An 11,180-nucleotide genomic window follows, 5' to 3' on the forward strand; every position below is an offset into this window, starting at 1 on the left:
TTCCTATAACACTAGATATACCTGTACATCAGAATAAGAATGGCATCTACGCTAATATCTGTCTCTCTGCTTATCCTGAGGTTTGCCGGGTGCTGGATCCAGGCCTTATCCAGATCAGATGGAGAACCTGTGTCTGGACCTGACTACAACGTAGCCCAGGAGACAATGGGCCTACAGATCCAGTTCTGGCTGCATCTATAATTCTGATTTTTAATCCCTGTATCCGCTTACATATATTTATATATAATCTATTTTTAATCTCTATAATAAAAATGTATAATTCAGATTTTGATCTCCATATCCATTTACATATATTATATATATCTTCCAAGGGGTTTTTTCCCTCCTAGGACTTTTTTTCCCAGTGCTAGCACACTATATGTAAAGCTGCTTTGAAACAATTACCAATTGTAAAAGCGCTATATAAATAAATTTGACTTGACTTGACTTGACATTGCACCCTTACACCTTTGATTTGCCCTGCTTGTTTGATTTGTTGTGTTTTGTTTTGTTCTTTTCTTCAAGGTCTGTGTCAGTTTCGATCTCCCTCGCGGTGCAAACATGTCTCGCACAACAGACCCTGCTGGACACTGGGAGGATCTGGAGACCTGGCTAAGTGTTGTAACAGACAGCATCCTACCTAAAGCCGCTGAAACACTAAAGCATCAGACACAGGACCAGCTGGATGACAGCATAACAAGCCTCATGAAACAAGACCCAAGCCAGAGCTACAGCCACAAAGAACTAGCCAAGATCACCGGCTCCTTAAGCCACACACTCATCGCCACCCTCAAACTGAGCGACAGGCAAGCCGCCCATCGCCAGCAGGAGCTGACACGTGCACAACGTCGCATTTAACAGCTGGAGCTGGAGGCTCAGGAAAGACAAGAAGGGCCTGATGAAGTGGAACAAGGCGCAAAAGAGGAGATCAACAGGCTAAAAGAGACCCTAGCAGCTACTACGCAAGAAATGGAACGAGGCAGAGCAGACTACGCTGATCTCTCCGACAAGCTACAGTACGCAGAACAGCTACTGGAAAAAGCAAAGGCTGACTTCAGAGACAAGAACAGCCGAATTAAAGCTCTCGAAACTCACCTGAATGAGTCAAGAAATGAGCCGTCAGCCGTCTAACACGTCAGCTTGACTACATCAAAGAAGAGTCCGACAGTATTAAAGAGGAACTCAAGCATGCATATGAATTGCGCTGTGAGCCGTCAAGAACACGTCGGACACCAACTTCACCTTTGCCAAGCAGGACCGGCTCCCCTGTTCCTGGATTGGCACATGATCAGAAGGGGCAGTGCCAAAACAGTCACCAGCTCCCTCCGAAGAATCCTACCTCCCCACTAAGCTAAAAGAACGTGCTCCAGCCAGCCACAGATCATCTCATGGCTTGGACCTCAGAGTCATTGACAAGCTTGCTAGAAACATTGGCAAATTCACTCCAAATGTGCCAGATAGTCCAAATGTTCAGAGTTATCTGCAAGATATTAACTTCCATCTGGAGATGAGACCCAATATCACTGACAAAGATAGACTTTATTTGCTCAGAGCCACATCCAGCTCTGAAGTGCGCAGCTTCCTGGACCGGCAGCCTGCCCACACAAAGACTGATTACCACCTGCTCCGAGAAGCTCTCATTAAAGAGTTTGCCGACCCTGAGTCAGAACAAGGACTAGTTGCTGCCCTGGAAACAAAACAAGGTCGTCATGAATCTCCTCAAGTCTTCTATAGCCGACTCAGGCTAGCGTACTTCGGGTCTCACAATGAACAGAATATGGAGGAGGAATTGAACTTCCTGAGAAAAAACTCTCTTCCTGAGAAACCTCCATCCTGGGGTGAGCCACCATCTTGGCATCCTTGCCTGTCCACACACAATGAGTGCTCAACAGTTAAGAGACTTGGCGCACAAAGCTTACTGCAAACAGAAGATGGCCTTAGAAAAGGGCACCAAAACCACAGCAGTTCTTGACTTCAACACTCAGAGTCAGGGGCTGGCCCTAGAGGGCACCCAGCGTCAAGACCTTGCCAAGCCGACACCCAAAGAGTGGAATGCATGCTCGTCTAACAGAGAGTGGGACTCCCACACTGGTACTCGACCTAAACAGAGAGACAACCGCTGGGATGGATCACGTGGACGACAACGCTCACCTAGACGTCACTGGGAAAATTCATGGAACCAATCAAGACCTCATGAGAGTCATTGGGAGAAACCCTGGAATCAGCCAAGCTCATTTGGAAACCCCAGAGGAAAAGGCTCATGTGAATCCAAGGGAAAACGACAAACACACCCTGGAGCAACCAGCCCAAGGAATCGCCGAAAAAACTCACAAAGATTCCAAGCTGACAGAGCCCAAAATAAATCCATACCAGAACAAAACACTTCACCTTGCTTCGACTCTCAAGAGCTGATGAAAATGATGATGAACGAAAGGAGGACGACCGGAAGTGGGAAAAGAAAGAGAAACCAGATATATCCTGACTAGCGGCTGGACGAGATGGCAGCGACCACCTGACTCAACACAGCCCAGAGAACAGCACCTCATCTCTCTCCCAGAGAACCACAAGCACCATAACTTCAAACGGACAAGAAGTCCCACCTGAACATCCCACAAAACAGTCAGAAACTGAACCAACACCTGATGGGTCAGATCACAGCAGCATCCAACAAACACCTGCTGTGGAAACCACTCCAGTTCCTGAAAGTGCTGTCTTGGTCGTCTGCCACTCCTCCGAAGAAAACGAAATAAATGCTGACATCCTACCTCTCTCATCCCAAACTCCAGTCCCACAACTCCTGGGTGATCTCATTGAAAAAGGTATAGCAAGAAAGTTTTACCTCTCCGTTATCATCGAACAACACATCAAGGTTGAAGCCCTCCTTGACACTGGAGCTGACATCACCCTAATGTCAACAGAACTCCTTGAAGAAGTCCAAAGCAGAACAAAGAGGTCTAATGGAACCTTTAAACTTCAAAGGTGTGAGCTGAACCTCCAAGCATATTCCCACACAGGCCTACAACTAAAACATGTGGACCCAATTCACCTAACTGTGGGACCAATGAACCTTGTTCACCCAGTATACGTCTCACCACTCAACACATATCCTCTCCTCATTGGGAAGGACCTGCTTAACCGCTTTGAACCCTTAATAGACTTCAAGCACCTGAAGATATGGACGCAAGTCCGTGAGCCTCTGCTTCTCCAGTCAGTAAACTCCAACGAATCGCAGTGTCAAGTCACAGCCACTGCCCCCCATCTACTGACTGACGATGCAAGTCAAGAGCAAGTTCCACTTCAAGCAACAAGAACCAAGACCCATTCCTCTGCTCACTGCAAGTGTCAGACTCAGGTTCCCTCCGAATCATGACTGCCATAAATGTCCAAGACATATCAGTGCCCGATGCAGCATTAGCCCTGTGGGCTGAAAACTCAGCTATCAGCCTGAAGCTCTTCAGAACATTGAAGCAGACAAATAAGAGCATACCACACATCTCAAAGCATAGCCGCTTCCCTCTCAATCCATGGTCAACAACCATGGCTAACTCCAAGATCGTCTGTGCTGTAGACATACGATGGAACAACAGACTCTTGAGTCACTACTTCCTGGTTGTCCCCAACCTGCCTCATGACATCTACATAGGAGCAGACATCATGGTCCGTCTCAACGCCTGCGTTGACACCGTGAATGACGTCATATGGGCTCCCTTGTCACACCAATTGATATCTTCAATCAACCTCAAGAATCTTCGATCTGGTCAAACAATACCAGATGCATGCGCCATGATCAACGAGCAAGAAGCCATAGTCCCCACTTACAGCAAGAGTGTCAGTGTCCGCCTCAACATGCGACCTGGCCAGACCCTTAATAGTAAGCTAGGCTTCTTCCAACCTTCCAGGACCTGCCTAAAACTAGGACTGACCTTGGAAGCCACACCTCTCATAGAAGTGTCATCTCGTGCTGTGTATGTGTTGTTCAACAACTGTATGGCCAAAGACATCAATGTGCCAAAAGCCAGTCACCTGGGATGGCTCATCAACCAGGCATTCCATGACTTTGAACTGACGGTTCCTGTCATCGGCCACATACCAGCCAAACTAATTTCAGACGAATGCCACAACACTGTAACTTTTACAAAGCCCCATGAGATCATCGCCATCACTTCTATTCTGCCGGTGCCTAAAGAAAGTGTCTGCCGATCAGAACTTACAGATGACACTCACCTCGCTGTCTACGCTGTGTCAACACAGACTGCAACAGAGTCACCTGTAGAACTGACCGTCAAGGCCCACAGTCCCTTAAATGACTCAGAGGAACCCTACGCCGGGTTCAATACACAAGTCCAACAAATCCTGAGCGAGGCGGATGCCCTCCACAGTGAAATGGATCGCCAAGGACTTAAAAAAGTTCTGTGCAAATACAAGGACTCCTTCGCAAAGGATTCCCTGGACTGTGGCCTGACTGATATCCACATGGTGCGCATCCCAACTCACCCAAATGCGCAACCGACATTTGCGCGGCAGTACAAGATTCCGATAGCATCATACGAATCAGTGCAAGATATCATTGACTCCATGCTACAAAAGGGGGTCATCCGACCCTGCAACAGCACCTACCCCGACCCAGGAAAAGAATTCTATCTGGAAGCTGGATTCTCCAATCATTGCCTCAGTGCAGGTCTGTACCAGCTCCACGACAAAGACAAACGGGTGGTTGCTTATGCCAGCAAAACCTTGCTTCCCCCAGAATGCAAATACTCAGAGTGCGAAAAAGTCTTGCTTTGCACTGTATGGGCCATTCAGCGTTTCTCCAACTACATTGGAGCTCAGAAGGTTATCATTGAAACGTGTCACCAACCAGTGACCTTCCTCAACAGCCAATGAATCAGGGATGGCGTGGTAACCAACGCCCGCATAGCTACATGGTTAATGACGCTCCAAGGACGAGACGTCGAGGCAAGATATGCCCAAAACCACAAATCCTCACTGGGAAACGGGCTAGCAGCCTGTCAGAGCTGTTCAACAGACACGCTGAATACCTCAGCAGAAGCCAAAGAACCGGCACCACCGCAACTGATAAACTATAGGTACTTCGAGGAGAATGTGTGTGAAGGCATGCCCACAGCATATGTCGATGGTTGCTCCTACAATCAACAAGGCAACTTGAAAGCGGGAGCAGGCGTGGTCTGGCTCAACAATGACCCTTGCCCACCACAACAGTTCAAGTTAGGCCCTCAATCATCTCAATATGCAGAGATGGCAGCCATCCTCATCACCCTACAACTGGCCGCCTCCCACAACATCAAAGAACTCCTGATATGTACTGACTCGAACTATGCCCGTCCAAGTTTCTCATGCCACCTAGCCGGATGGAAACAGAATGGATTCAAGACAGCTAACAACAAGCCTGTCAAACATCAGGAACTTTTCCAAGCATGCGATGCCATTGTCACCAGACATGACATGATCATCTACTGGAAAAAGGTCCGAGGTCATTTACGCCAACCAGGGCAAGACAAAGATCTCAATGACCAAATCGATGCCCTTGCCAAAGCAGGTGCATCACATGGAGAGCCTTGGAAATTCCCACCCCTCCCACCCAACCCTTCAGTTGCAGCCATAACCCGCCGCCAGCACGCCATTGGCGCGCAAACCCCCGCCTCCTCCCATGTTGACCTCTCACCTCAGTTCACTACTGATGATCTCACCCTCCAAGCGTCGGATCCAATGCTGCAAACCATTGTCGCTCACTTTTCCGACCCGATAACTCATCCCATTTCCACTTCCGACCTATCCAAGTCCTCTGATCTCCGCCACCTTCACTCAATCAAGCACATGCTGCATCTCAAGGACGGCGTTCTCACATATGTCCCTGAGCCCCTAACTGCGCCAAAGCTTGTAGTTCCTCAGGGCCAAAGGGGGATGATGCTGACACACGCCCACGATGCACCATGCGCTGGACACCATGGCGCCAAGGCCACCTATGAAACGCTCAAACAAGTAGCATATTGGCCTGGCATGCAGCAAAATGTGACGGAATATTTAAAAGGATGCCTGGTGTGTTGCCAGTTCCAACCGGCAAACCCAAACCACAGAGCACCACTACAACGGAAAGGAATGACCTTCCCATGGTCAGACCTCCAAATAGATTGGGTAGGACCCCTGCCACGGTCAACACGGGGTAACAAATACTTCCTCACCGTGGTTTGCGAATTCACAAAGTGGGTAGAGTGTCTCCCAGCTCCCAACGATACAGCAGAAACAACAGCCTGCCTGTTAATGAACCACATCTTCTCAAGATTTGGACTGCCTCTAAGAGTCAACTCTGACCAAGGAACCCACTTCACCGCTGAGGTTATGCAGGATGTATGGAAACTCCTGGGCATACAGGCCAAGCTTTACATAAGCCATCATCCAATTTCCTCAGGGCAGGTCGAACGAGCCAACAAGACAGTGGCTAACATGTTGAAGAAGTATGTGTCCGCCAACCAAAAGGATTGGGAAATCAAGCTCCCTCAGGTACTGATGGCCATCAGGGCCACCCCTCACCAGTCTACCGGAGTAGCCCCATTCGAAATGATGACAGGGCGACAAATGACACTACCGCTACACCTGCTGTACCACCCTGGTGACATGAACCTTGTCACCGCCTACACCACTCACCAGTATCTGGAAGAGTTGCATCAGCATCTGAGAGCGACTTTCGCCTTCGCACAACAAAACCTCCAAAGAAGCGCAGAAGGTCGTAAAGCCTACTACGACAAAAAGGCCTCTTACCAAGAACTCAATGTCGGAGACAAAGTGTGGTACTACAGCTTCACCCAGCCAAGGCAGAAAGCTCCCCATCACCTGTCAAAGAAATTCCTACCTCACTGGACAGGACCACATGAGATCGTGGACAAGCTCTCACCTACCACCTCGCCTACCGAATCAAAATCAGACAAGGCCGCAACGAGCCTGTCCTTCGATGGGTCCATCGAAACCAGATAAAGAGGCACCAAGGTTCCAACCGACAGGAAAAGGGGAGGTTCAAACCCACTGACACAGACCGACAATCCCATAATCTACACCCCACTAATGACTTTGTCATTCTAGGTAAAGTTTTGTTTTATTTTACACAACACTTACACATGCTCCTCCATAGCACTGCTAGGAACAACCTCTAGTAGAAAGGGAGTTGCTTCACACATGTGACACTCTCTTTGCTCTAGTGAACTCAGTGTCCTTGTGCCTCTTTGTGTTTTCTTTTCTCTCTCTCCTTATGCTTTCCCTTCTCCTCTTTTGCTATCATCAGTCTTCCTCTTCAGCTTGCCCATTATCGATTCAAATAATATTTACCGGCTCAAAGACGTTGTGAATGTTTGATTTTGGCAAGGGAACACCTATGTCAAAATACACACTCCTGAGGTCGTGGCGTACCATGACAACAACAAACAGTTGTACCTGGCACCAAACCTAAAACTGCGTACATTCATTAAAGACATTCATTACCTTTGCCCGAGTAAACCATTCGTATTTGATAATACCGAGGGCTTCTGCGGCCTAGAATCAATTAGACCCGACACTAGCTGCCACACGCATTATCCTGCCTAACCAAACTCTCTGGATCAATGTCCCTAAGGGCTCGATCCTCCACATCGACGATCTTGCCGTGTATCACGACGATGAGCACTAGGCTGAACTCGAAATCTCACCGTACTTTAAACAGCATTCCTTCGTCCTCGATCCAGAATCGGAAGAGAGGATCAGGGAGGAAGGAACGCAACTTATTGATCTGACTCCTGTCGACACAGCCTTAGAAGCTATAGCTCGCCTTCCGCCCGCTGGCGTGTCATTCATTCGGTCTTGGTCTGCTGCTGACACAGCACTTTGCTTCTCTACTATTGTAGGATATATTGTGATCTTGACACTGGCCTTCCTCCTGCACAAGCGAGTGAACGCCGTGCAAGAGTCTTTGGATAGATGCACATCGGGCGTCCCGCGCATCTTCCGACGTGATAAAACCGACCAAGAACCTGAACCTGAATTCGAGAACTCAACCAACCTGATTGAGATCATGCCTCTACCTCCTCGTCGAACCACTGACAATTAGATCAATCGAAACCACCCAATTACAACTGGTCTTAAACAACACACCCCTATGTTAGTTGAAGTGTTCCTAACCCGTTTATTCCAAGTTTCCCAAGCCCTTCACCAGAATTCAGTCAGTGATGGAGATGTTGTTTGTGTCTTGTGTGTGTCTGTTCTCTCTCTGCCTCTTGTTCCAGTGCCTGCCGACGTTCGCACCAGGAACCTCGCCAAGCAAAAGGGGGACTGTAGGGCCTCGCTCGACAGAACTTACCGATGACTTTATCAATGAACAACATGATTGAACAAAGCTTCATTTGGTCCAAAAGATCCATTTCCTGACAGGAAACACCTAGCCGTAACAGAAGTGATGACGTGACTTCTTTTAACAAAGGACTCTGTCTAAAGGACTTCTTAGCTCATCAGCAATAAACTAATCAGAACCCATCACGTGGGTCTGATCACATTAAATCTATTGATTCTCTCACAAAACCCTCTTGTATTATCGGACGGAACAGGAAAACACCCATCAACGGATTTAAAGACGAATCTGTCCTATCAATACCTCCCTTGTGTTGAGCAATCCATCTTGACCCGGTCAATCGTGACTCCGGTCAAAGTGTAAACTATGCTTAAGGACTCAATCTTGAATCTCAAAAAGGGACAATTGTTTATCTGTTAAAATATTAACTATATCTAGAATAACGCATGATATGATGGGATTACTAATATGTTGGATTCAATGCATTATATGTTTGTATTCCTGTATGTATCTTCTTTCTCTTATAATCATTGTTTTAATTAGGTCAGTCTAGTAATATGTGTGTAAGAAGTGTGTCATGTTTGAGCTCTAAATACAGAGTTTATAATTCTCTGTAATTCTGTGTGAATGAAACATTGAAATTCAGTATCAGGAAAATATTAAGAAACTTTATAAAGTTTTTAATAAAACAGGAGAATGTTCTGCAGATATCACGCGATGTGATCAATAGACAATAGTAAACAATCATGCTGAAAAGAAGAAGCTGAGAACTGATTGACCGGGGCTGATTTTCCATCTAACAGTCGCCGACTTCAACCACGAGCCGCGCCGCTGACCATTCAACAGCCGTCACTTCCAGACTCTAAAACACTCTGTGAAATATGTGACCAAAGTCTCCCAAGAAGAGAGCCGCTCAAGCCAGACGCTCAGAACAGCGCGTTGCACCAGCCAGCAACATCCTTCAAAGCTTCCGTGCAACCCACAGGGCTTTCCCGAGAAGACGTCACCTGAAAGACAGCCAATCCAGAACGGGATTCCGCTGTACACGAGTCATGGAACAACCCGATTACCTCAGCTGTCAGAGCAAACGCAGGTACAAGCAAACTTCTCTCTCTGGCTGGAACTGGTGAAACTCCTTTAAACCTAAAGAATCAAGCCAAAGCTCTGCTTTTGTGATTTTCCTCAGGTTATGAGTTAAGTTAGCACTGAACTTGGGACTTTTCATAACTCATATCAAGTCCGCGAATGTGTGTGCATGTATGTATGTGTGTGTGTGTGTGTGTGTGTGTGTTTAGCCTTAGTTTCCTGTAATCATTAGAAGTAATCAATAAATCTTGCTTTGATTTTCACATATACGAGTTTCTTGTGCTGTGTGTCAAATTACTGCCTTAAACTTAAAAGATCAAGTTACCTCTTGCTTATAATAATATAATAATTACAATAATAAGAATAATAATCATAATAAAATATTGTTACTGTTTGCCACAGAATAATATTTTATCTAGAATTGGTAAAATACTCTAACCTCAATTTTCGCTGGACGAATAATTGATGAAGTGTTAAATATTAATTCTGAATCATTCACAGTGAATAATTTATAGTTGATTCAATTCTTATTCCCTGTAACAATTAAGTTGAGGTAATAAATGACCTAAGGTCCGTACAATGTTAAGATATTAAAAATGGTTCAAAACTAAAGGCTTTTAAGAGCTAAAGACTTTTATTGACATCCTCATATTAAATTGTCTTGAGTAAAATTTAAACACAATGTAGGGCCTACATATTGTATATAACACTACACATCGATAATGCCTTTGTGGCGAGGGGGGCGTGGTTCAGCGAGGTCTGCAGCGGGAGAGAGCATCGGGAGATCTTTGGTGAGTGAGCGAGTTAAATGTAAATCACGAACACCTGTATCTCGTTTCAGTAATTGGCGCGGAGACAGGTTAAAACGCCGCGAGAAGCAGGAGTCGGGGAGAGAGAGGGGGACTGCTGACTGAGCCGCTGGTGCACGACAAATTGGAGTGAAGCCCTTTGTGGATTGTATATGCCTTGACCAGGAGTGAAGCCCTTTGTGGATTGTATATACCGTGACTGGAGTGAAGCCCTTTGTGGATTGTATATGCCGTGACTGGAGTGAAGCCCTTTGTGGTTTATTTTGTTTTGTGCCTTGCACAGTTTTTGTTTGACATTTCTGAATTTTGAAATAAAGCTCAAGTCAGCAGTTAACCGCCGACCCTGTCCCTTTCCTTCCTACACTAACGAACATTGTTTGTACTACACTGGTGCCGAAACCCGGGAAGGAAGCTGGGTGGCCGCTGCCATGCAATCTTCGTCCTCCCCTTCGACATTTGCGGAAGTCATCGCCTCCCTCACGGTCCTGCATCAGGAGCAACATCAGGCCCTGCTGGACCTGCACACCGACCAAGAATGCCGCTTTCAAGCCATCGTGCAGGCCCAGCAGGAGGAGGTTCCGGAGCTGGATTGACCGGGAGGTTCGCCAGGAGACCATCGGGCAGACGGCTGCGCCTACCCACCTGCCGCTGAACAAAATGGGGCCATGTGACGACCCCGAGGCCTTCCTCGACTTGTTCGAGCAGTTAGCCGAGGCAAGTGGCTGGCCGCGGGACCAATGGTCCATGAGGTTGGTCCCGCTCCTCTCGGGGGAGTCGCAGGTGGCGGCGCAGCAGCTGCCAGCAGAGAACCTCCTGGTCTTTGACGATCTTCGGCGGCCATCGTCCAGCGGGTCGGCCGGACCCCCGAGCAGCATCGCCAACGCTTCCATTCTCTGGACCTGGGCGAGTCCGGCTGGCCCTTCGTGTTTGCCCAACAGCTCCGGGACTCGTGCTGC

The 11,180-nt window shown here is 47.5% G+C and overlaps 1 protein-coding gene and 1 pseudogene across 2 annotated transcripts; both read left to right on the forward strand.

Annotated features, from left to right (window-relative positions):
- The first annotated feature begins 561 nt into the window (after positions 1-561).
- Positions 562-2,482, forward strand: LOC137007074 (uncharacterized; annotated as a pseudogene).
- Positions 2,483-4,929: 2,447 nt separating this feature from the next.
- Positions 4,930-11,180, forward strand: LOC137007072 (protein NYNRIN-like). Of its 2 annotated transcripts, none has more exons than XM_067368365.1 (2): positions 4,930-7,095; positions 10,257-11,180. In XM_067368365.1, the coding sequence occupies exon 1, from the start codon at positions 4,930-4,932 to the stop codon at positions 6,988-6,990; it is 2,061 nt and encodes a 686-aa protein (XP_067224466.1). In that variant the 3' UTR covers positions 6,991-7,095; positions 10,257-11,180. The 2 variants fall into 2 exon arrangements, with proteins under 2 accessions (XP_067224466.1, XP_067224467.1); XM_067368366.1 differs by lacking the exon at positions 10,257-11,180 and adding an exon at positions 8,268-8,418.

Source organism: Chanodichthys erythropterus, chromosome 18 (genome assembly GCF_024489055.1).
Source record: "Chanodichthys erythropterus isolate Z2021 chromosome 18, ASM2448905v1, whole genome shotgun sequence".
Classification (NCBI taxonomy): domain Eukaryota; kingdom Metazoa; phylum Chordata; class Actinopteri; order Cypriniformes; family Xenocyprididae; genus Chanodichthys; species Chanodichthys erythropterus.